The 27,380-nt window shown below is 40.3% G+C and overlaps 1 protein-coding gene across 3 annotated transcripts in view; it reads right to left on the bottom strand.

Moving 5' to 3' along the window:
- The window catches only part of hth (Meis homeobox homothorax), a 124,916-nt gene extending 100,038 nt beyond the window's left edge, over positions 1–24,878 (bottom strand). The window contains exons 1-3 of one of the 3 annotated variants that reach the window (XM_018018408.2): positions 21,818–24,878; positions 11,902–12,179; positions 8,729–8,870 (exon numbers count right to left, since the gene is read on the bottom strand). In XM_018018408.2, the coding sequence (XP_017873897.1) occupies positions 8,729–8,870; positions 11,902–12,179; positions 21,818–21,832 (435 nt within the window). In that variant the 5' untranslated portion in view covers positions 21,833–24,878. The remainder of the gene's footprint in view (positions 1–8,728; positions 8,871–11,901; positions 12,180–21,817) is intronic. The other 2 variants (XM_089476525.1, XM_018018412.2) reach the window with 2 other exon arrangements.
- Between the last annotated feature and the right edge of the window lie 2,502 nt (positions 24,879–27,380).

The raw sequence follows: 27,380 nt of genomic DNA, 5'->3' as shown, positions 1-27,380 counted from the left end.
TCGCTCTCTTACTGAGAGCACTCTCAGCGGTAATTACAAGCCGAGAGCCACTGATAAGCGGCTAGCCCAATGGCCCAACGAAATGCCGTTGTCTGCGATGCGGTTTTTAAAAATGTATAAATCATTGCCAACAAGCGAATACACAGCATGAGACAAGTCTATAAATAAGCCGGGACATGCCGGAACGTCGAGTCAGCAGCGGGCGTGAAAATAACATCAACATCATGAAATGAAAATCAAAATGAAAATGAAAATGAGAAAGCATAAGGAAAATTCTATATGAAAATTCTATATGAACATTTTGTCAACACAGCCGCGTGGGCGTCTGCAGCTGACAATTTCATATTTATAGCCAGACGCAAGAGAAGCACATTTTCAATTTCCAAGTAGTGTCCAATGCGGAAGCCCCCACAAAAGCCCCAAGCACACACACACAGACACGCACTTTAAAAATAAAATAGAAAATAGAAAACTGCGTGTCATATTCGCCCCTGGACTGTCGCAGGTTCTTTCTTTGGCTTCTAATCAGTTTCACATGGGCCGCTCATAAATTTCGCAAGCAGCACGGCGACTAAATAAAATCACTACTGTTTAGATACTGCTCTTGAAGCGCTTTTATGATGGGCCCCCCAATAAATGCAATTATACAACCAGCAGCGACTGCTGACAGCCCGTAGCCACCAGCGCTGGTTCGGTCTGGGGTTTTCGAGTTCGATTTCGATTTCGGGTTCTGTGTTCTGTGTTCTTCCGGTGACGTTGCCATACATTGTCTCGCCAAAAGATACCACACAGTTGCAAGATCGGCGCTGCTGACGTTTCGTTTGCTAGCCATAAATTGTATGGCATTTTCAAATCAAATTCGTTTATTTCATCAACCTGGCCACGTGCTATCAGCCACAATCGGGCCATAAAACGCCCAAGTAAAACCCAAAATACATATACACAAACGAATGTGTATGTGTATGTGTATATACTTAGAATTATGATTCAATCACAACTGCTTTTAATTTCTCACATGATAAATTTATAGAAATTTGAGCCACTAAAAACCGAAATAAAAATCGAAACGCAATCCACAAAAGAGCTCAAGTCTATAAAACCGCCGCACAAAATGCCGGAGTGTGTGTGCTGTGCGGAGCGGAGAGCGTTTGTTTTTCTTTTTGCTACGTTTTTATTATGCCAATAGCTAGGAGCAGCTCGTCCAAGTCCGCCCGCGTTTATAGCCCGGGCATTGTGTTGGCCATAAACCTGTGCGCGCTGCAGAGAGGACGAGGTGCAAGTGTATGGAGTGTGTGTAGGGTTGTGTAGTGCAGTGTAGTGTAGTGTAGTGTGTGTGTGTGTATTGGTGTAGTGAAGTCTTGAGCACTTGAGTAATGGCCATAAAGCGCGCCCAGCAAACGGCCATAAAGCAATTTATGCACCCTGCCATGTCGACTTTTGGAATCAGCGCGCACAGTAGCCAAACAGCCAAACGGCCAAACAGCCGGACAACGGGCGATCGCCAGCGCAAAGCCCCCGTCAAACCCCAAAGCACTTGAGAAACTGCAGTGATAACAACAATCGCAGTCGCAGTCGCAGTCGCAGAGGCAGACGCAGACGCAGACGCAACGTCAGCGCCGCCAAAGGTGGCTCTTGAACTGAAAATGAAACTGAAACTGTAGCCGTAACTGCAAATGGAACTAGTTCATTGTGCACGTTTCTCTTATTAGTTTATCTAAGCTAATGGCTTTTCTCGCGCCCTCTCCATCTCACTCTCCCTCGCTCTCTCTCTCTCTACACTCTCTGTCTCTGTGGCGCCTAAATTGCTGCACGTCGCTACACTAATTTTCATTATTACTTTTGTATTTCGCTGCGTGCCACGGCGCCGGACTCCGACTCTAGCCCTCTGCGCCGCTCAACCGCATGCGGGCACTGCCTCTGCCTCTATCATAAACAAACGCAAGACAAACGAATTAGCCCAGCAGCAACTATAACAACAAACATACGCAACATTTGCCCAGAGAGCTGTCGAAATGTTATCGAGTTTTTTATCTCTCTAGAACACAAAATTAAATACCAAAAGAAAAAAAAAAGTAAATTTAACTTCTCAACAGGTAACAATTTGAAATGCCCTTGCTGTGTATGTGTGCGTGTGTGTGTGTGTGTGACTATGTAATTTAGAAAAAATTGAAAATTTTATAGAACTGGTTTTTCGACCAGCTATAAATAATTACCAATTACTAATTACTAATTATTATTAATAATCAAACTGCTGATGAAGTTCTCTCTCAGAGATTCAATTGCTCCGCGCGAGCCCTGTCGAATCAGTTTGCTGTCTGGCCGTGCCTTGGCATGAGGCCATAACATCTGTTTCCAAAATCATTCACTTGAAAATTGCAGTTACCTCAGCCCGGTAACCAAAGACTCAAGAAAGCCTATCAAATTTCTCACACCTACAACAGTTGTTACAAGCCACAGCTAGCCACAGTTAAGTACCTAAAAGCTTGCACAATGCCGCAATGCCTTTAGCCCTCCACGCCCCCCTTTCAACTTATTCCCAGCTCCAGTTCGAGCTGCAGTTCACCCACACAAACACAAAAAAACTTTGTTGAACAATAATTTTGTTGTAATGCAATACCGAAAACAAAAAAAACAACAAAAATGAAAAAAAGAAATGATATTTGCTTAGCTGATGACGTTACGTGTGTTGGCATTGCTGCTGATGTTGATAATCGCGTTAATGATAATGACGATTATAATGATAATGCTGTTGTAGTGCTTGTTTAATGTCGCCTGATTACCTTTAACCGTCCATTAACCGAGCCAGAAAACCAAACCCAACCAAACCAAACCGAACCGAAAACCAAAACAAAACACAAACACAAACACAAACATAAACATAAACATCAAGCAAAGCCAAAGAAATGTGTAACGCGCTCGATCTGGCAGTGCCATCGTTTTTATCTTTATAATGGGCACACAATATCAGTAGTAAAAAACAACAACAACAGCAACAACAACAAGACTAGAGAGAAAAACTACGACAATTGAGGTGACAATTCGAGTGCGAGTGCCAGAGTAAAAGCTACATGCGCGCAGTTCCATAATGGGACAGTTCCACATGCGGCGCGTCTCGACTGATTTACTTTTTATGATACCCTATGTGTGTGTGTGTGTGTGTGTGTCTGTATCTATAAGTGTGTCTATGGCCATCTTTTACGACCCAAGACAAACGAAGCACTGAGGTAGCTGCCACTCCCGGCTCGGATACCTTTTAACAATCTGGCATAGAAGCGCGTAAACATTAGCAACATTCTGAATGTCAATATTTGCATTGGAATGTTACAGCAGCAGCAGCAGCAACAGCAGCAGCAACAACAGCAGCAGCAGCACCAACAATTTGTGTGCTGCTTTCGTTGACTACTTGTGGCGCATATCAATGGTACCTGTGCCCCATGGATCGCTCTCATCATGCCAGAGGCGTCTGGGCCGCGGCTTGGACAAACATCCGGCGTTCGTTGACTGATAACAGCATGAAAATGCAAAGTAAATATGCTATAGATGCGTTTGACAGAGACAATCCAAAATGAGTACACACAAAGATGTATAGACGAGCAGATACCCATTACAATTGTTTAAAATGCTAGCTAAATAAGTATCATAGAAGATAAAAGTTCTCAGTCAACAAATTCATTGTTGTCTTAGTGTATTAATTGACCAACTTTGCAGAAGCTTACAGGGTATAAAAGTTCCTAATCATTGGAGAAAGCTGGTATACCCCATTTATTTGAAGCTAGCAAGGTATCAGTGTCATAGCAAATGCTCTAAGATTATATAAATATAACTTAAGGAGACAAGTCCCGAATCATTTAAAACGTTAAGTTGAGTCTGAGTCGATTACATGCCTATTAAGCAACTTACAGGGTATTCAAATATGGAAATGAGATAAAAATAGAATGGAACACTGAATAGAGAAGTTCCTAATCATTCTTATCTTAGTCTATCGATTCTGTGTCACGTGCATGCCCCACCTATTGGCAAATTACAGGGTATCCGCTGCCATCGATTGTCAACACTCATTGCCCAATTTGTCGACGCTTTCTTCCTTCACCTTTTAATTGAAAGCGTTTAGCACACGTCGCGTTCGCGAGAACGGGACATAAATCATGGCGGCTCATAAGTAACGGCACATAAATAAAGGCGCAGCGAAAGACTTTGGATCAGAACGAAATACTTGAGATGCTTACACAACTAAATGATAATGGCTACCTGACTAATAAAATGCTCCGACACACGAAATAGTCAACTAAATATATAGATCAATCTAAGAATGAATCTATCTAAGAATATATGTATATAAACTGTACATATATAAGACATGTATACATCTATTTCCATGTACATAAATAACTCGTTCTCTTTTGCTGCTGCTGTCCGTCTGCATTCCATCGCCAGCTAATAGGGCCAATCTAATGGGTTATGGCCTGTATTTGATGAACGTATTAGGGCCCAAGTAATGCGGCACTCACACAGCGATAATGTATCTACGAAATGCAGCATGCACCATTTCATATCGTGCATATAGAGCTGTTAGGAAGGGTCAAACTACTGTACAAATATTGAAAGTCATCAGCTAAGCAGACGATTCGTCTAACGACCCCGGCCAAATGCGCGCTCAATCTAAACACACACACACAGACACACTCGCACACACACACACGCAGACACAGAGCAAACTAAATAATAACATTTAAAAGGCGCCAAGTGGTTTCATAAACAAATATTTGAATAGAACGAAGAAAATTCGAAATTCTAGCAATTGGAAAAGCGAAAAACCCGAAATAGCTGAAAAGCTGCCACAGACGCAAATGGAAAAGAATTCAAATGTAATCAAAAGCAAAGCGGGAAGCGCTTGCAGCTGTAAAGCGACGTAAGTCAAAGTAAATATACGCTGCCCGGGTGGGTGGTGCGATCTGAATAGTTTCCCTGTGGTGGCTCAGCGGTGCCATTTGGCAACAGTTGCGGCTGCGCAATTCGCATTTCAAACGGGACAACAGCGCTGCTCTTTTCGCAGTATTCTTTTTTCTCTCTCTCATTTTTTGTTTTTTGTTTTTTGGCTAACAAGTCGGGCCTGATTGTGTGTAGTTGCGCCTTTGTTCGCCAAGAAATTCAAAACCGAGAACCCGCTGGCTCTAAGGGTTGTGCGAGCAAATAAAAGAACAATGCTTTAATAATATAACTGCGCATAGCTCAAAGCCAGAGCGGGAGGGGTCGATGGTGCGCTCTCACTTGCTCGCACAGCTGCTGAGATTAAAAAGGTACCAATACCGAATTCCAAATAAAAAGGCAAAGGTTTCTGTATTTTTTATCATTAAAAGAAAAACAACAGCAACAGCAACAACAACAACAACAACAACGAGGAGCGAGAGCCTGGCCAACTCCGACTCCGACTGCGACTTCGCTGCGGAGTGCGGCCAAAAGGGAGGAATATTGCACAAAGGAGATTAAGTTCCTTTCAGCAAACGAGACACACGCAAATGCGTAGAGATGCAGGCACAGTTCCAAGTGAGCATTCCAAGCTGCCTGCTGGCTGGCTGGCTGGCTGGCTGGCTGGCTAGCTAGGCTCTGGCTGCCTTCTTGCCAGCCAGCCCTTCGTCCCGCCGTCCCGCTGTCCTTCCGTCCTGCCTGCCAGCCTGCCTGCCTTGCCTGCTCGCTCTCTGACAATACACAACTGCGCAAGCGTAACCTTTCATACCTGATTATGGGCTCACTATAGAAATCTGTGTCTTTCTTCTCGTTTCGTTTCGTTTCGTTTCATTCGAAATCAGAAAATGCAATTTACGAAAACAAAAAACCCAACAACAACAACAAAATACAGAATGTTGGGAAAAGCGAGTCTCCGGGTACGGGGCACACATTAAATTGCTTTTGTACAAACGTTGGCCCAGCCATAGGCCAAGCCATTGATTGGTATTAACGCTTAACCTGTTCGGGTTTCTCTGCGTATTTCTTTCGCGAGCTACCTGCTGCCTCGGCTGCTGCTAATCCAGAACGACAGAACGAACCATAGCCCAAAGGCGTTTCCTATAACTACTCTCTTTCTCTCTCTCTCTCTGTCTCTTTCGAGTTCCAGTGTAGAAAGTTGCTCAGTTCGGGCCGTGTCAATGTTGTGACAGATGTAGCTACAGTCTTTGCCATCGCTATAATGTCAAGGACAGTCGCAAGGCAGGCAACAAGCAACAACAGGCAACAACATCATGTTGCTCATATGGAAAACAGCAACAGCTACAGTCCAACTCAAATTCAAAATATCATCAACATCAGCGGCAGCATCATCATCAGTTTACCCGCACTTCATTAATCATCATGCCAAAACAGACAGCCCCCAACACAGTGAGGCAACAACTTAGAAGCAGACGCAGGCTGCTGCTGCTGCTGCTGCACGCATGGCTGCAATCTGCAATAACAGCAACAACAACAACTGCTCGAGGATCAGACAATGGAGTTGCGTTGTCAACGCCAAAATATCAACTCGTCGCATGTAGAAACTATTAGCCAAAACGCCAAAAAAAAAAAATAAATAAAACAACAACAACAAAACTGCCAGGCGAGCGACGACTGATTTTCATTAAAAATTACTTAAAATGAAATCATAAAAATTATTTGGGCAATCAGCATGGGGTTTGTCTTTGTCTTACAAAAACAAAAGCGGGCGCAGAGGCAAATTGGAGACAACGGCTGTGCAGCAGCACATTAAGCAAATCAACAACAATAACAAAACACAGGCAGGCAGACAGAGAGAGGGCGAGACAAAGAGTAGGAGAGACATGTGCGATGCGTTGCTTTGGGAGCAACAACATCTTCAGCTTTTGTTGCTTATTTATAAAGTACACACAACTGCATATATTTATATACATATACATATATATATATTTATATATATAATGCTTCTTTTTTTTTCTTCAGCTGCTTTTAAAGAGAAATTATAAAGCGTTTCCTTAGCTGCATCATTAGCAGCGCCAACACCAAAAGTCGCCTAACTAAGTATATGCCAAACGATGCGCCGAGTGCGCCGACTTTTCAGATTGTTGAGATCTCGATCTGTTGCTCTCGTTCACGCTGTCGATCTGTGGCGTTGGCGTTGGCGCATTTTACGCAGTTGCTTACTCAAAATGAAGTGACACACATACAGACATACACACACATATATATATATACATATATATCTGATGTGCCTGCAGAGAAGATGCAAACTATCTATATAAAATGCATCGACAGTGGGGCAGCAGATAAAAAAAAAAAGCATCGCCACATATTTTTAGCGCCCATGTTGGCAGCACTCGACAGTGAGTCGACTGGGTGAGCGCTCTGCTGCTCGTTTGTTAAAATTCGATGGGCGAATGACATTTTTGAGTTATTTTTGTCAGCCGTAGACGGCAACGGAGACAACAACGACCCCGCAGCAGCAGCGGCAGCAGCGGCAGCATCAATTTAGTGGCCAACTAAGAAAAGACCCAAATGAATTCAAATCGAATCAAATGAAATGCAAGCGACAGCTAAGTTGTTGATGCTGTCTATATCTGTAGCATCCTACATATATATATAGTTATATATGTATTTATTTGTTTGTGTGTGTCTGCTTGTGCCTCATTCACTAGGCAAAAGTGTGAAGTAATGTCTGACAACCATTAGAAATTATGACTTATGAAGTTGCGAGATAAATCCAATTAAAATTTAATAATAAGAGCCTGTGCCCCAGCCTCTCGCGCCATGAGAAATTTGTTAACTTCATTTTGGCATTTCATTGTCAATTTGACAAAAGTTCATCAAAATCTCGCCCAGCCGAAGGACCAAAAATGTATCTTGATAAATGTGCGTGTTGTTGTTGTTGGTTTTATTACCCATGGCAGGCCTGTCAAAATTCCAAATGGGCCATAAATAAAAACATCATTTTTTTGTGTTTGTGTTGTGTTGCGAATCAAACTCAACTGGCTAAGAGCAACAGCAACAAAAGTGAGTCTCCTCTTATATTTTATTTCTCATTTTATTTTTATTTTAAAATGTTTTCCTTTGCCTTTTTTTGTTTTTTGTTTTTTGACGCGCCAAAAATGTTGCATCGCAACATGAAAATCTCTCTGGATGGAGCCATAAGTTTTGCTCGCCCTCTGAGTGAGCGTCGTTAATGTGATCTCGTTTATATAAATAGAAGGCAGCAAGACAGACATCGAGAGAGAGAGAGAGATAGAGATGGAAAGGAAGTAAACGAAAGAGAGGGAGAGAATGCGCCAGGATGTGCTTACAGCTTGCAACATTATAATTTGTGTGTTAAAACATCGTAAATTATTGAAATGTCAGCGTGGCAAAGAATTACTGTAAGCTCGCTCGCTCGCTTTATTTCTCTTCATTTTTTTGGGAACTGTCAATTGTGGCAGGAGGCACATATTTGCAACATGTGGCAGGCCAGAGTCACTTGCAATTAGCTGCAGCCACTTGAGAAGGAGAGAGAGAGAGAGAGAGAGAGAGAGAGAGAGAGAGAGAGAGAGAGAGAGAGGCCGAAATCCGATCATTCAACGGCTTGCTTCGTTAGACTCGTGTGCCGCGAGCTGCTGGCTGTGCCGCATGTGGCACATGTGGCAAAGCTCCAATTACCCCCAAACTGAGCAGCATGACAGAGAGGGCAATAGCAGCCTGTTGGCCTGTTGCCTGCCGACTCTTCCTCTTCTTCACCTTCTTCGGTATCTTTGCTTACCTGTTTACTGAACATTGCAATATCCTCGTTAAACGATTCCGACGAACAAACATCGCCACCTTGCACGCCAGGCTCTCTCGGCGTACATGTGGCCAATTCGCATTTCTCGAATATGAGCGCTAAGAGCGGGAATAGCGGATGTCTGCAAAATGAAAGAGAAAGAGATTATTATTAATATTTATTTATATTTGACTTATTTGATATTATTATTTTAATTTTATACATTTTTCTAGAAATTTTATTTGTTTTTAATTTAAACATTTTTTGTTGTTTTTTTTTATTATTATAATTTAGTTTTAATTATTTTAAAATTTTTATTTTATATTTTCTTTTTTATTATAATTTAAATTATTGTTATTATTTTTTGTGTATTGCTTATATATATTTTTTTTATTTTTGTTTTATTTGCATTTTCACTTTATTTTATTTAATTTTATTATCTTTTTTAATATTATCAAGCATTTAATCCACACCATTCAAATTTGGTATTTCAACAGATGAATACACCGAAAAGAGTTAGATTAAGATTTGTGCCGATTTAAGTGAAGGTCGACGCCGAAGCCATATCTATATGTATGTACTATATATTCATGAGTTAGAAACATTATTTCCCAGTGGATTGCCAGCTGCTTTTAACTATTTCCTGCCATGCAAATGAACAGCAGCTGTTTCGTTTCAGCCTAAGGAAAAAACGGAGAACAAAAAAAAAAAAAAAAAAAAAACAGAAAATACGTCCACATCTACATCTACATATAATCCCTCCAATTGTGACCAGGCCCTACATTTTGACGGATTAGTTCAGCAACTATGCATGATTTGACCATTTTTTGTTTTCTATTTTCGGCTGGTTACCCTCTGCCTCTCTCTTTCTCACTCTCCCTCACTCTCCTCTTTTGTTTTTTATTATTGTTAACTGCTCTTCACGCTCCAAGCACAAATTGCACCTGAACAAAATTAGGCAGCGAGCGAGTGAGCGAGCGAACGAACCCTCTCGGCAAACGGCGGGGCTGTTCCTTGGCCCAGCCCAGGCACTCTTCATTTGGTCATTAGATGGCACAACTGACCATTGGCCATTGGCGAGGCGAGGGTGTAGCCGTGCGCTTAACAACTATTAATAAGCGGACCATGGCCCGAAACCCCTGAACTCTGCAGCAACAACTGCTAATGCCAAGGCCCTTGCGCTTTTTACAGTCGAGTGCGCAGAGCACCAGCAGCAACAGCAGCAGCAGCGGCAGCAGCGGCAGAGTTTCCATTCCCATTTCCCATTCCAACTTTCAATTCCATTTCCATGCCCTTTGCCGCTGGCCAGGATCGAGCCAAGCTACAACAGAAAAAAGTGTGCACTCATTTGCCATGACTTGGCATTTGTGACAGGCAGCTGAAGTTGTTGCTGTTGTTGTTGCTGTTGTTGCAGCACTCCACTCGAGAAGGTGTTAAGAGAGTTCTGCGCATGTTCATTTTTATTGTAGCGGCTGCTTTTTTCATTGCGTCCATTTCTTATTGTTGTTATTATTATTTTTGTGTCTGGCTGCCGCTTTCAAGGTGTCAATTGTACAAATAAGAAGCGCATTTTCGAGTTTTTATTTACAGTGCCAGTGCCAGTGCCAGTGGCTGTTGCAGGTGGCACAGCCAAAGTCCCAGCCAAAAAGTGTGCTAATGAAGTCATGCGCCATGTTTGCTCACCCACTTGAGAGTCCGATAGTAGAGGATGAGCACGGAGGCTCATCAAACAGTCAGCGACAGCAACAGCTGATTGATGGCAGCTCAAAGTTAACTCATTCATAAAATTGCCGAGGAAGAAAAAAAAAAAAAACAGAAACAAAAAGCAAAAAGCAAAAAAAATTGAAGCAAATATTTGCTTATTAAAATGCGAATACAAAAACGAGCCAGAGCCAAAGACAAACAAGGTTCAAGCAGCTGTCCCCGGGTCCGGCCATCGTCAGTTGCAGCACATGAAAATTGCCAGTTGGCAGGACGCACGCAACTGCAGAAATGCGAATGACACGGGCAGAGCGTGTCCTACGCTGCTCCTTGATCAAGTTAGAAAAAGCCGAAACCGCATTTTGGCAACTTAACACCGAACAGAAGGCACAGCAACAACAACAACAACAATAACAACCTGCTGCTCATTTGGCATGGACTCCCTAATGCCTAAGCACGTTCGTTGTGCCGTGTCCGTCACTAAACACGAGCCACACCCCCCGATCTGCAGCCACAACCGCACTCGCAGCTCACAAATTAAAAAAGAAATTCTCTTGCCAAAAGGAAACCCATAATTTTGTATTTTGTGCAAAACACAGAAGGTCACGCCCAGCCAAGAGAAAAACATTTTGTATTTTGTTTTTTTGTTTTTTCGTTCTTTGTTGCTCGTTTTCAAATTTTGTTTGCTTTGCAGCAGGATCGTGGGCATTGAGTCGCGTGTGTGTTAAATTATGTTACTCCCTCGCCTCGAATATATATTCTGCTCTGCGACTTTGCTTCGCCAGAGGTGCGAACAGGCGGCAACAGGTGGCGGCTCGGCCCAGGGTTCGATCCCTGCCAATTGGTATTCAATATGTGAGGCGATCACTGATCAAAAGACCCAAAAATTGATGAGGATCTTGGCAGGAGGCCAGACGGAACTTGACTAAATTAAATAAATCAATTGGCCAAAAGCTGCATTTGTCATTTATTCAAGATGATCCAGGTCGAATGAAGATCTAAATGATAATGAAAATTGCAAATGATTGATCTAACTAAAGATCACCCTATATGAGCTGGGTTTTCAGGTACTCAACCTAAAGCAGATCATGTTATCACGATTCTATGTCATGTATATAATAGATCAGCATAAACGCCTCTATAAATGCCTGAGAATGATAAGGATCTATGTATATGAGCTGCTCTTTGACGTACTAAATCTCAAAGCTGATATGGCTGGTGGTCTGATTTGATAGTCTAGATCTATATATAGCTCGAAGCCTATCAAGTATTTCACGTGATCATGTTTTCAACTCCAAATCGCTAATCACTTTGCACTCTTCGAGCGAGTCTAATCCAATTTATGAATGAGCAAACACTTTATGATCTGCGCTTATCGCTGAATTGGTTCATTCACGGCGCTCAGCGTCAATTGATTTGAGCAATCGAAAGGGTTTTGGTAAGACGACATTTTATTTTGGGGTATTACTTACTCATAAATCGCATCCTTATCACGTTTGTGTACCTCGGGTATTGCGCCCATTAGGTGATTAGCAACCGGTGATACATGACTAGGTGTACCATGCGCTCCGGCCCCCGAATGGTAGCCGTGCATCCCAACTGTGGCCGCTGCCGCGGCGTGCGTCATGTGCGGTGAGTGGTGCGAGGGGAGGCCTTGCAGTCCCGGCGGCCGATGGCCGACATGTGGATCGTACATCGCCGCGGCGGCGGCGCCAGAGTCCATGCCGTAGCCATGCAGGCCATCGTCATACTATGAGAGAGGGAGAGAAAGAAATAGAGAGAGAAAAAAAATTAATATAATATACTTTCATATTATTGGCAATATTTTTGTATCTAATTCAATCAGAAATCTTGCTCAGCGTCAGAGTATATATTTTAACCTGCCCATATATTATTTATATATCGGTAAATTTGTCTACCTACATTCATTTCAATATTATTTCCAAGCACGTCAACAAAAATTGAAGCTCCCAAAAAAATAACAAAACGGTTCGCATTGTGTTTGACCTTGTGATTACTTTGGCTACGACACTATATGCATATATATACATATATAGATATATATAGATATCTCTATGTGTGTACATAGAGATATAAGTATATTTAGCTGATTGTTGCTGTTGTCGCTTCTTTTCTTTCGACGTTTTTTGCATATTAATTAAGCGCCAAAAATCAGCAGCAGCAAAACAGTTAACAGAGAGCAAAAAAAAAAAAAGTAATTTTTAATGTTATCAGTTAATCTGTTTCACTCACAGTGTGTTTGTGTGTGTGTGTGAGTGAGCGCGCACTAGCTGCGTCTCGCTCTCAATTGCAAACTGGTTTCACGTATATGCAACAACGGCAACAACTACATGAGAATATATATGTATGTATGTATATATGTATGTATGTATGTTTTTAAAGTTCAGCGTGGCTCTGCTCTCCGCCTTCTGTGATTACGGCCTTTTGTGATTGTGATTGCTGCTTGTTGTTGTTGTTGTTTTTGTGTAAGATTTTTATCATTTTTATACTCAAGTGGCGTCGTCGTCGTCGTCGTCGTCGTCGTCATCGCTTCACACTGCATAATTTTGGAGCTGCGAGGAGCTGAAGCCGTGGCGCAGCCAGTTGACAAGATTTTTGTGCAGCGACAAGAAATGATGGCACTTTTTGCTGCCGCAGTTTTCCCTCGCAATTGATGTGAGTGTGTATGTGTGTGTGTTGTTATCGTCTTGGAAAAATCTTTGACACTAAATGAGCAATTGACTGAGTGACGCTTGGCGGCTTGGGATTGGCATTGGGTTCGCTTTGAGGCAAGTGGCTCTTGACTTGGCATTCAGCTTTCAGCCAGGATTTGCACCTGACACACTCTGTCTGTGTGTCTGCGTGTGTCTGCGTGTGTGTGTGCTTACTTTGAAATGGGTCTATCAATGGCTGACTGTGTTTGCCTAGCCCCTCTCCCCCCACCCATGGCTTCTGGTTTGGTATTCTCAGCAGCTGCTGCAGCCACCTGCAAAACGTAGCGAGACCTTTTGTCATTTTGGCTTTCAGCAATCCTTTAGATACACACAACAGATTAGTTACTGTGCAGCTCTTGAGCTGCAGCAAGCACAAATCGAGTTTTGTTCCGTTTCTCTGTATGTTTTTTGTCTCTTTGTCACTCATTCTTAGTGTTGGCGTCCCTGTGCATATATGTAGTATATGCAATGCATGCAAGATACAAACTTATAGATACAGCCAGACCGGATCAGTTGCAGGCCAGCGAGCGGGCCCAGAGCCAGAGCCAGAGCCAGAGCAGGCCGGGTCGGGGCCAGACCCAGGCAGTCGAGCAGTTAAACTATAAAGTTGTTATGCTAATTTTAGTGTTGGTGGCAGAGCCAGCAGCGAATGAGCGAATATACAAAACAGCTCGCAGGCAACGTTGCTTTTAGAAATGAGGAAATTGTGGAGCACCAACACACACCAGAGCGGAGCAGAGCCACAGCCACTGGCACAGCCACAGATATAGCCACAGCTATAGACACAGCTAAGAAAACAAAGCAAAGCACAAACAAAATCGCCAACAAAGAGATCTCTGAAAATTACCACAATTTGTACTTGTACATAAGTAATGTGGGAATTGAGCGGCGCGTATTCCCCTCGCATTCCCTATCTGCCATTCCGAATCCCATTCCCATTCCCGTGCCCAAATGAGCGGACTTTTGTTACTTTTGTAACCGAACGCGCCAAAAATCGAACAGGCAAACACACTTAAGACCCGGCACCGAAGACTTAAGGCTTTCCCCCATTTGATTGATGATCATCTGCGGGCCCCAAACGAGCCCGAGCCAATGACCTTGTTGAGCGCGTCGCAAGCTCTGCTCTCGCATTGTCCGTCTGTATGTACACTACACTCCTCTCTTTACCGATGGGTGAATCAATAGCCCACAGCCAGCAATCGGGGGACGCGAACGGCAGCTCCGTATGTATATGGCTATGTTCGCTCTGTTGGCTCTGTTGGTGTTGTCGTCTGATTTTGACAAGTTCAGCGCCGAAATCCTTCAAAAATTTATGTATTTGCGGGCCACACATACAATGCGAGCGAGCGGGGGCGGGGCGGGCGGTGCGCTAGCTGTCAGTGACAGGCGCAGCAGTCACATGGCCAACGGGACAACGGGAGGACGACGGGACGAGTTTCAACCACGTTGCTGAGTCTCTGTTGTTGTCCTTGTTCTGTGTGTGTGTGTGTGTGGGTGTGTGTTATCTATATATGTATAAGTGTGTGTGTGCTTTTGTCGTGATTGCGAGACATTAAGTCATCGAGCCAACAACAACAACAACTACAAATACAACAACATCAACAACTCACTCGACTCAATTGTTGGCTTTAAGGCCTACAAGAGTTTGTGCAGCACTTTAAGCTTGCATTAGGCAGTTGCTGTGCTCGTTGTTATAGTTGAACACACACAAACACACACGCACACACACACACACTCGCACACACGCATGTGTCAACCTAACGGGCAGCCAAAAAAGTGGGCGGCTGGCAAAAACTGACCAAAACATTTGCGCAAACATTTTTGGCCTGAACTTGAAACCGAAAACTGTAGCCAAATGCAGCGCCACACAGATGCAGTTGGCCAACAGAGTGTGCGAGCGGGATGGATAGATGAAAATAGTGGTACGTTAGGTGTTCAGTTTAGGCGGCAATTTCAATGTTTTTGTTGCTGTTGGGGAGTTTATCTAACGGCGCCTAAAACTGACCAGCGCCAGACTGCAAGAATTATAGGTGCGACTGTCTATGTGTGCGCGTATGTGTGTGTGTGTGCGGTGACAATGGCCGCCATTTTAGCAAGCCCTTAAAGCACCAGCACGTGTGTGTTGAGTGTGTGTGTGTGGGGGTGTGTGTGTGCTCCATATACATAAATGCGCTCGATTGGAGTTCTGTGCTTAAATGTGCTGGACAGTGTTATTGATTTCTTATTCGGACAACACTTTTGCTTTTCATTCTTTCACATTCTTAATTGTGCGGCGTTGGCCGGCTAATCAAAATTAATTGTTTATCATGTTGTATTTGAATTTGTTTCGTTTTCTTTTTTAATTTAATTTTTTGTTTTCCCTCTTTCGCTGATGTTTTTGTTGTTGTTGCTTTTTTTATTTCGCTTGCTTAATTAGCAGACGAACCGCAGAACCGCATGACCCTGAGATATGCTAGTGCCATTGCCTCTAGAATTCGAATTGGGATTGGGATTGGAATTGGAATTGGTTGGTGTTGTAGGTGTGTCAGAGAGTCGCCCAAAATGTTTGGAGTAAGCCATAGTCCCAGTCACCCCTACACCCCCTTCCCGCCCCGCCCAGCAAAGCCAAGAGCATTTCATTAAGCTGGACACACGCCCAGTTTTATTATTATTTCTTTCTCTCTATATTTTTTTGCTTTTGAGTCGTCGTCGATGTTTTGTATAGTTTATTTGGTGTTAGACAATTAATTTTTGTTGCGTGTTTCGGCGTTGTTTTAATTTACAGTTGCAGCCGCAGTCAAATCGAACACGCTCGTTTTTATTACCACTAATAATAATAATAAAATAAATAATAATGAAAATAATAAAAAAATATATATACATGTAAAATAAAAAATAAATAATAAAATTTAATACAAATAAATAATAAATAATTGATAATAAATATAAGATGTAAATAAATTATAATGAAAATAATAGATGATAAAATGCAAAGAATTAAAAAATAATAATGATAATAAAAATATGGTAAGCATTAATATAATAAAAAAAAAATATAAACAAATAATAAAATAACAAAATAAAATAAAATAAATAATAACATACAAAGCTCTCTCCAAACTCTTACGGACGAATTTACTTTATTTCGTGCCGATTTCATTTAAAATGATTTTAAAAGTTTAAATTAATGCTGGGAAACGAATGTCTGAAGCTCATATATAGTAGTTATACTATATATCACACGATCGGCAGCTAAATTTAAAGCAACGACTACGCAAATAACAACGCGACAGCAAGCAAACATTTTTCTTGCTTTAACATTTGTCCAAGAGACAAACAAAATAAATAAAGCAACAACAAGAACAACAAATGACGTCAGTGCGAGCATTTATTAAATAAAAAGCAGTGCCAAAAATACTTTTAAAATTTTTAATATAATAGCTAGCGCAATTTTCGAACCTGTCATAAGCTCGACCAGACCAAAAATCAAAGTTAATTGAAATTCTAGGAATTAGCATTTCAAATATCCTAAGTACGTCTGGGATTAAACAGAAATATAAATATAACCAATTTAATATCTTTGGCTTGTATTTATTAATAACAAGTAATAATGAAAATAAACATCCAAATTGTTGTTAAACTTAAAAAAAAAAACAAAACAAAATCTACAAATTAGATTAGTCATTTTGCTTTTAACTAATTTATGCATAAATACATATGAAATGAACCAAATACAAGCCGACGAATCTCATATGAATTTGAATATTTGGAATATCATTAAACATTTTGCCGCTTTCAGACACGTTTTCAAGGCATTTTAGTATCTGTCCGTCTATACATTGTATTAATTTCTAAATATATATATATATATGTATGCATAGGTATAAGTATGTCTATAAATTTAAAAACAACTTTTAATATTATCTCACATTTTCTATCAAATTTTTTAAGCAGCGCGCGGTGTCTATTTAATTAAATTGGCTTGAAAGAACTAAAGAAGCAGCTGAGGAGCAGAGACGAGGGAGCTATGTACGGAGTGAAGCTATGGCAAAACTGTGAAGTAGCTGCGTTTACGTCCGCGTCTGCGTCTGCGTCTGCGTCTGGCATGGCAAAAGTTACTCAAAAAAAAAAAAAAAAAAAAAAAAAACAAAAAGTAAAGAAAAAATACTAAAATAAATTGCGTGCTGATGGCTCATTTAATTTAATGAGCGGCGTGCAACTTGTCTAAATGATTTTCCACGTCTTTTCGTTGCTTTGGCCCACACCAAGCCAGCCCAACGGCAGCTTGTATCAGTTAGTTTATAGTACACATCTCGCTTTTGGCCAGCGCGTAAGTCAAACAGATGTAATGGAATTCACTTAACTTGCCGAAAATTAACGCTCGCTTAGCGCTAATGTTGGGGGAAATTACATTGTGCGAAATATTTGTAAGCGAACGAAAATTAAAGACGATTTGAGCGCAAATGTAAAAAGAAATGAAACTAATGAAAACACTTCCAATGGCCTCTTGGCAACAACTACTAACAGCAGCAGCAGCTACAACAACAACAACAACAGCAACAACAACGCACCAACAGGCACCAAACGAGGCACGCAATTTGATCATTAAACATGAAGCTCTTTAGCACACGAAAAAAATAAAACCCCAAACACTGCCACAGGAGAAGCTATCGAGAGTGGAGGAGCCCAGAGCAGTCCATGTGAATGGGGTATCCAATACCGGGAGACTGTCAGAGTCGTTCCGTTCTCTGTCGGAGGCTCAGTGTGGCCTGCAGCGCATAATTTTTATGCAGTCGCCGTTGTTTCTCTTATGAATATGGTAAAAATATGCATATACAACAACCTACATACATACATACATATACATATATAAATTGTATAATTTGTTTATACTAAATGTGCGCCAGAGTCCTGAGGAACAAGCTTCTATGCTAGGGTAAGTAAACCTTGCTCAAATTCCACTCAGCTGCTCAAGATTCAATTTAGATCCGCCCATGACTCATTGGAGACTGCGTGTTTCTCGGTCTCCCAAGTCACAGTTCGTCTTTCTCTCCGTCAGATTCTATGAATCACTCGGGTTGAAAGTAACGAGAATCAAAACTGGCAAACGTCAAATAATTCTCAGCCAACTTTCGGTCATATAACTGTAGATATTTTTACTAGTCTAACTTATCTAGTTAACTTATCTTTTCTCTTAAGTAGTTTAACATTCACTTGGAAATTCAATTAAAACTTTACACATCTATTGCTACGTATATTTTGATACAAGCAGAAAAAATGTCGAATATAAATATAATTAAATTAAGTTGTAAATCTAACTTTAGGTTAACCTATATACAATAATATTTTATACCTACTCATAGGTAAAGATTCAAGAAATGTCTTGAGAATTCTCAGCACAATAAATGTTTATGTTTAAAATGAATTCATTGCACTTTAAATATTATTATCTTTCAAAGTTTTACTCTATGATTTTTGTAATGTTTCCTGGAATTTTGTGGTTTAGTTTGAGCTAATTGTAAAATTTTACAAATCTTTATACAGTCTGCTTCTTAATTAAAAAATGTATACATGAGCTTAGCTAACAATTAATAATTTATTTATTTTCAACTTTTTGTTAAATATTTTAAATATAAAGATATTCTTTATTTATTTTATAAATACTTGAAATTGTATTATAATAATTTAAAGAAATTTGTTGTATATAATGTTTATATATTTATTTTGTAAACTATTTGCCATATCATGTTTATTGGATTTCTTTCAATTTATGGAGCTCGAACTGCCTGTGAACTGTTAAACTGTCAATAGGCAAGACTCGTGAGAAATGGGAAAATTGTGCACTATAAAACCCACAAAACCGAAAAGACACTAAAAAAAAAATTACAAAAAAAAGAAACTGAAAACAATTTAAGGCCAAATCGAAAATGCAGCCGCAGAGCCAAACGCAAATGGCGAACTGCAACTGTGGCAAACGGAGGCGAATGTCGAACGCGAATGCCATTTGCTATCGTTGCACTTTTATTTGAGTTTTATTATTTTTATTTGCATTTGCATTTTTATTTTGATTTTCATTTGTATTTTGATTTTTACTTGACTTTTTCATTCTGTGGCCAGTGCGAGAGCAGCGCGCACACTAGACGAATTATATTTTATGCCACAAATTACGCTGCGGTTAACCTTTAAATTAAAATAACACCAAAACAATTTTTGTGCTGAATGTTGAATGTTGCAGCTATGCAGAGGGGCGACTACAGCTGTGTGAGTGTGAATGCCTGTATCTGTATGTGTGTGGCAGCTGCACAACAATTTGCAATTGCCGCTGCTCGCATTCTGTAATCTTTTTATTCTCTTTGGCTTTTCATTAACTGCGATAGGCATCAGATAATCAAATTATAATGTATATGTGTGTATCAAAAATGTTGGCTCTGTTTTTCTTGTTAAGTGTAAATTATAAAAATATAAAAGAATTCGTAACGCAAAGAAATGCAATGAAATCGTAATTGTAAATAATAAAACCACAGCGTGTTGCCCTCAATGAATGCCGGACAGGCCGTCGTACATCGCACACCGTACACTGCCCGGCCGTACTCAGCCTGCCTATGCTGTGCAATAAAATTATATGCATCACATCAAACACACACACACACATACACGCACACACCAATGGCATTTTGGTTGCAATTGGAATCAGAGACTCACACACCGAGAGAGAAAGAGAGAGAAAGAGCGAGAGAATTTGGCGTATTAAACCACAAGTGTAAATTTATGTGAACAGCGGCTCACATCTTCTGTCATTCCAGCCAACAGCGAACCGCAACGCATTGAACTCTGAGTCCCGAACCCCGAACCCCGAACCGAACCGCATGCAGTGCAGTTAAAATATTTAAATCAACGCGAAGATTTAAACTTTTGCTATATGGCATATCGTTAGCAGAGCAAAGTGCCTTAACCATGTGCGACAGTGTCAAGCACACGCACACACGCACAATATACTAATTATCAACTATACACACACACACACATACACACACTTGCTTATTGAGTTTGATTTGCTCTCGTTTTGTTATACATTTTCTAACGATTTAACGATCCATAGAAATATCAAGTTCGTTTCACACACATATGTTAATCAGTTCATAAAGTTGGTAAATAACAAATAGCAAAAATACAAAAAATAAATAATAAACAAAACCGAAAATAAGAAAAGAGCGTTAAGTATGTTGGTCAGTCAGCTGATAAATAATTTATTGATCTCTGGCCAGAGCTACACGGCAAATTATGATAATACAAATAACATAAAACAAAATAAATAGATCGAAATTTCTTTTGCAATACACAAAATTTAACTCTATTATTTAAGTTATGTGTAAATAAATCAATGTTAATTGAAATTTGTAAATGTATCTTTTACAGACTTCTTTAGTCAGATAAAAATCTTATGATTTTTCAGAGCTGGGATTCTCAAATGAATTCAAACAGCTATTACAAATAATAAAAAAAAATATTTGCTTTTATTATGTATTCTTAATATATCTATTATATGTTATGTTCAAATATCTATTATATATTCTTTCTTTTACTATTATATATTCCTATTTCTGTAATATATTTTTTATATATATGTATTTTATGGATTGCTTATTATATATCTTATAATGTGATCAGGTTTATTTACAATTTCTTCCCTCGAATTTCATATTTTAATTATATATTTTCGATTCTATCTTAGATCTCGGTTATCTATTCCTGCTATTTCTACTGTATCTTTCTTCTATTATATATTTGTTCCATTTCTATTAACTACGTATCTCATAACTTTATCATATTTAAGTATATTCTATATAAATTTGACTAGGTATCTAGAAAATACCATCTATCTAACAATTATAATTATATACTATTTCTACTTTTATTGCATTACATATTTTGATTATTTCCATTGCACATGCTATATATATTTTATTTTTATCACATATTATTCTATTTAATTATTAAAATCTATCTCATATTTTATTTTATTTATTTATTAGTATTATTCATTCTGTTGCGAGTTTCCAAAACTCTCGAATACTACAAGCAAATAAAAACAAATGAAACAATTTGCAGACTTGATTTGATAATAACTCTCTGAAAACATGTATGCATATACCTAAATACTAACGTGTACACTCAGATTATGAAGTTGATAAAATTCCCGCAATTATAATTTTTTATAGCTTGGTATATCTATAAAAATCTTGTCACGCCACAATCAAATGCTTAATAAAAATATATGCGCAGAGGTACAGTAAGGCCGATTCCAAAATCCGACGGCAAGGAACAAAAATAATCAAAACAAAATATACGAACATTTTCACTATAATTGGGCAAATCTTCACTTGTCTCGAGAGCTCGAGAATATTCACAAATAATTATGGCTCTTACTGAATTGTCAAATAATTGACATTAATTTTTCAGAAATTATAGCACACGAAATTCAGATTTTTTTTTTTTTTTTTTTTTTTAATATTACGACACACCCGAGTGGAAAATCTGTACAGAGTGTGAAAATGTTTTCCCAGCTCAAAAAGCCGTCGCCTAAAAAATGCCGTCGCCAAATCAAAGATATTCATATACCAATTTTTCTCACTAGCACTCTGACGCTGAGACTTTGAATTTGAAATTAACGGTTAATTGCAGTTCTAGTACTTACCCTAGGCTGAGCCATTAATGCTCTGGGAGCGACGTCTAACCCGATTTGTGCCACTTTTAGTGGTGTACAGACGACAGTTGGCGGCTCAACACAAAACGAGGGGCCCGCGTCCCTTGCGTCCTCGTCCTCGTCGTCGTCGTCGTGCCGATCTCTCGATGGAGCGAAGATCTATCTCTCTCTGTAGATCTCTGAATGTGTTGGGGCCTCCTGCTACGCTCGGGTTGTGTTTTCTTTTTCTGTTTCTATATATTTTTATTTTTTTATTTTATGCTTGACACTCACAAAAATATTATTAGAATTTGTGTATTTTTAATAATTTGAATTGCTTTCTCTCCTCTAACTCCTTCAGCTTCAGCTTCCTCTTTTCTTTTATTTTCTTTTTTCAACGTGGTTCTTAGCTGCTTTGCACTTTATGCTTCTACTACTCGTTTCTGCTTCTTTTTATTTTAATTTAATTTTTTTTTTAACACAGGCACATTTGTTAAAATCTTTGCTTTAGATTTTTTACATTCTTTGCTTAGATTTATGTATTTAATTTCTTGTTGTTGTTGTTGTTTCTGGTATACTTTGTTGTTGTTGTAGTTACGCGCGCGTTTTTATTATTAGCGGGAGATCTTTTTTGTTTTGTATACATATATTTATGTATATATACATATGTATATATATATTTACATATAATTTGTTGTAGTTATATAAATTTTTTGTTTTTGTTTTGCGGTTTATAAAAATCGTATACAATTTGTTTTCATATTGGGTTTGCCGTTGCTGTAGTAGTTCTTCTTCTTCTTTCTAGTTGCTGTTGTTGTAGTTGTTGTAGTCGCTGCTTGTGTGGGCCAGGCAACATAGTTTGCAGTTGCTGTTGCCTTTTAGCTCTGCTCGTGGGTTATTGTTGTTGTCATAAATCCATTGCTCGGGCCTTTTGCAGCTGCCTCTTCTTCTTCTGCTTGGTCTTCTATTTTTCGTTTACTTCGAAATGTTCCTCTCAGATTGTTTGGCTTGAAGATGCTGTTGTTGTTGCTCCGTTTTTATATTTTGTTGTTTTTGTATTCGTTTTGTTTTGTTGTTTTGTTTTGTATGTCGTATACTTCTTGCTTCGTATAATATGCGCACTATTTATCACAGCTGCTTCTACATACTATAATATACTATGAAAAACCAAAAGCTTGTCAATCCAGCAGCCAATCGAAGAACATCAACTAACTGTTAACAGTTTGCAGTTTACAGTTTACAGTTTATAGTGGCATTTAGTGCACTTTTTGTTTTTGGAATCTGCTCCTAACGAAACGCGTGCAATGGGAAAATGTTGCAAAATGTGGTTTTAGCGACGGTAACGCGACGGCGGCGACTGAGACGGCGAAGGCAGCGGCAACACGACGAAAGTCCGTTAACGTTGCTGCGTACCGCGTAACGTAACGTAACGACCGATCGTAACGTCGCGCAACGAGACGCGCGCGCTTTTTGCTTATTTGAGATTTGATTTTTGTTTCTTTGTTTTTCCTTGATATTTTTGGCTAACCGTGGAGATCGCGACGAGAAAAATTTTTTGGCGGCGTCCAAAATATGTTCAGTTATGATTATTATTATTATTTTTGATTTAGTTGTTGCTGGTTGCTGTTGTTGTGCGACAATAACAATAATAATGCTATGTAATAGCTGTAATAATAATAATTTTTCTCAACGGCTGCGGCGTTGGCGACGGCTTCGGCGTTTTCGGCTTCGCTTCTCGCTTCGCACACAACACAGACAGCACAAGCACAAGCACGTCGTACGCGGTTCGAAGGCAAATACACACTGTCAATCATGCTCATGCACGCTTGCACGCCACTGTCTGCCCGATCGTACACTCACACATACGCACACACACAGTCGCAAAGACGGCGGCGACGCAACAATTGTGCCATTAAAAAAGGTTGTACAACGCGGAGACTCATAAATTTACCAGCAGTGCGAGTGCGATGGCTATACAAACACATTCGACTCCGGCGAATTGTGGTGCGTGCGTGTGTGTGTGTGTATTTATGTGTGCGCTTGCTGGCTGCTTTGTTGCTGTAATCGCGGCGAATTGCCCGGCGAGAGCGCAGGCGCGCTCTTGTGAGCGCACTACAAAATGGGGCCCAAAGGCAGAGCGCAAAGGATGATGACTGATTTGTTAGTACGCCTTTTCTGTCATACACACACTTGTCACAATCTGGCTATGCCATGCCTCGGCTGCGCTACTCTACTGCGCTCAGTTTTGCTATATGTATGTATGCATGTGCATGTGTATGTGTGTTTTTTTGCTTTTGTTTTTGTTTTGCCATTTGTTTTTCGACTCTTTTTGCGCAACGACGACGTAGTCGTCGTCGTCGTCGTTGGCGCTCGCTCATCGTTCGTTCATTCGTTTGAAATTTATTTGGCTTTGGCCAAAAGGAGACGGCTTATAGGTTTTGGCCGCTGCTAGCGTCGCATCGCCTCTCTCTGCTGCTGCCAGTACACTCGTCGTCGTCGCCGTCACCGTTGCCGACGCTGCTGTTGCTGTTGCTGTTGCCGTCGCTGTGCGTGCGTTGAAAATCAGCAAAAACCAATCCCATTTGTTATTTTCGCTTGAGTGAGTGGCAGTTTGCATCAGTTTGCCATTCAGTCTTCTTTGGCCGCTCCACCTGTGCGCGCAGGCATTGGGCATTGGGTGGTTTCTGGGGTTGGGGTTGAGCGTATTCTCTCTCTCTCTGCTGCTCTGCGTTACGTGCTTCGTGTTTGTGTCAGTGAGTGCTTTCAGGTGTTTTCTAGTCTTTGCCGCCACTCCAGACGACGCTATCGCTTGTTGTTGGGCATTGCCTTCGCCTTCGCTAGCTTGCTTGCTTGCGCTTGTCCGTCACTTCAAAACGCGCTCAACTTTCGCTCAATTTTTTTGCGCTCTTTGCACACACACACACACTCATGCTCACGCACACACAGGCATACGAAAAGAGAAGCACTTACACATACAACGACAGTCAAATAGGTAACGCCTTCAAAAGCTGCAGCGACGTCGCCGTCGCTGTCGTCATTGTCGACGACGTCGCCGTCGCCGTTGCCGTCGCCGTCGCCAGGCGTCATGGCGATCCAGCCACTTAGCCAATGATCCTGCCAGGAACAACAGCTACAAAAACAACACAAACACCAACAGCTGTTCGCACCGTGAACTTTGTGTGCAATAATAAATCGCCCACCGATAAATTCAACGGCCCAAAATGCATATCCTGCTGCTGCTTGTTATTGTTGTTGCTGCTGCTACTACTACTGCTGCTGCTGGCGACGACGTCGTCGCCGTCGTCGTGTCGTCGTCCTCGTGGCAGTTTAAAAAGCAGTTAACACATATTTCGAGGCAATTTTTCAACAACGCATTTTTGGCCTGTGCGTCCTTTTAGTTTTTTTTGCCTTTTGTTGCTCCCGTTTTCCAATTGTTTTTGTTTTTTTCGGTTAACCGGCTCGCGGCGCCCGGTCGCCATTTTTGTTTTTTGGGCAGCCAACGGCAAATACGAGCGGCTGCTGCTGGCGCTGCTGCTGCTACGTCGACGCCGGCGCTCGTTTTAATGTTGCCGCCGTTTTAGCAAAAAATGAAAAATTGCTTTGTTTTTTTGTTTTGGCTGGCTAGCTGGCTGGCTGGCAGGCTGGCTGGCGTTGGCAAGGATATTGTTGTTGCCACCGCTGCGGGGCTGTGGCCCGATGACAAAGATAATAATGACGACGATGATGCTGCACTTAATCTGGTTTCCATTTCAAAACAGCTGATCATATTTTGTACACACTTCACCCCCTCCCTCCCACCGCAAATGCTGAGCTGCATTGGCGAGAGCGAGAGAGGCAGAGAGCGAGCGACACTTGTCCTCGCTTCCTCTTGTCCTCTTTCGCTTCGCAGCTTTCGTCTAACTGTCGCCGTCTTGACAAATTTATGAGACGTTGATTGATTTGCGGTTTGAGATTTTTGTTGTTGCCTTTTCAATTTTCAATGCAAAGTTGTTGCGCAGCCCAAGGTGTTTTAAATTTAAGACGCGCTAATGCAAAATTTGTGTGCCAACAAAAAAAAAAAAAAAGAAAAGAGCTGAACTGAACAGAACAGACAAAAGTGAACAGACTTTGCATTCATTTGAAAATTCAATTAAAAGTAATAAATTGCTATTTTATTTGCAGGTGAATGTGAGTGAACATGGGTGTGTGTTTGTATGTGTGTAAGTGTGTGTGTGGGTGGGTGTTATTGCCAAAAACGGATTCGTTGAAAGAAATGAACAAAATGGCATTGAAGTGATTTAATACACAAGTTCAAGGAGATAAACGTCAAGAATAGGAGATCTAGAATTGAGGAAAACTTGTAAAATATATTTAATAAAATTAATAAACTCAGAGTTTCTTAAAGTTGGATGATACAAGTTTAACAGAAATCATATATTGATATTATTTATATATAAATTAAAAATAAACAAAGGTAATAATTCGTATATAAGTTTCCTTTGCAGAAGTTTGAATAAATTTTGGTTTTTGGATCAATATAAATTTATTTTAATTTCATTGTAAAATATATTATATTTATTTTAACAAATGTATCAGAACACGTATTGTATATTTAGTGAATATTTGCATTATAACATACAAGAAATATTTTTTTACATTTTATTATTAAATTTTTCCTTCATTAATAATTTCAAAGGCAATTAAAATAATTCCTGAACATTTTAACAGTTCAACAACAAATCGAAATAATATTCTTATATATTGAAAATATGAATCAAATTGTATGCTAAGAACATCTTCTTTATGATAATCCAATTGCAAATTTAAAGTTCCTCAATTAATTAATAAGAGCAACGGGTGGGAGACGTGTAATAACGGTTAGCAAAAATTTGTCTAGTGCATTCTTTAAGGCCAGGCTATGATAAAAAAAAGAGGAAGAAAAATGCAAAGGGAATTTAATTTAATTTAATATTACAACTTGGCAAAAATTGAGGAGACCATGAAATTTAAATCAGCAGAGCTCGGCAGGCTGGCAGGCAGAGGTGGCGCGAGCGAGCGAGATTGAGTGAGTGAGTGAGAGAGATGGGCGCATCGTGGTCTCCACCCACTGAGCAAAAACAGAAAAAAGAAATAGGAGAAAACGTGCAAGAAACACAAGAAAAAAAAAGAGAAACGGCAGCTTGATAATAAGACGAAAAGCTCAAGGCAGCAAAATTGCATTTGGAAACTTCCAATCCCAGACGAGCGCCGAGCACTTGGAGCGAACGTTGATGTTGAGAGGGGCAAGACAGGCGAAGAAAACTGTGTGCGAGCGAAAAATGTGGCGATGAGAAAGCTCACGCACACTTGCACACACACTCAGTCACTCACACACTTGCGCTCACACAGAGGCAGAGACTGAGGCGCAGCCAATATGATTTAAAGCGGCGGCAGCGGGCCCCAAATGAGCGCCAACCGTTGCTCGCTCAGACTCGCAAACACACACACACACACAAGCGCACAACAGCTGGCGCTGTGTTGTTGGCGCTGCGCTGCTGTGCATGACAATTCATCTCTTTCTTATAAACGCAATTTATCAAATGAAAACGACGAGCGA

Source organism: Drosophila arizonae, chromosome 2, assembly GCF_054131065.1.
Source record: "Drosophila arizonae isolate 15081-1271.41 chromosome 2, UAZ_ARI_1.0, whole genome shotgun sequence".
NCBI classification, from domain to species: domain Eukaryota; kingdom Metazoa; phylum Arthropoda; class Insecta; order Diptera; family Drosophilidae; genus Drosophila; species Drosophila arizonae.
This window is presented reverse-complemented; position numbering and strand designations above follow the sequence as displayed.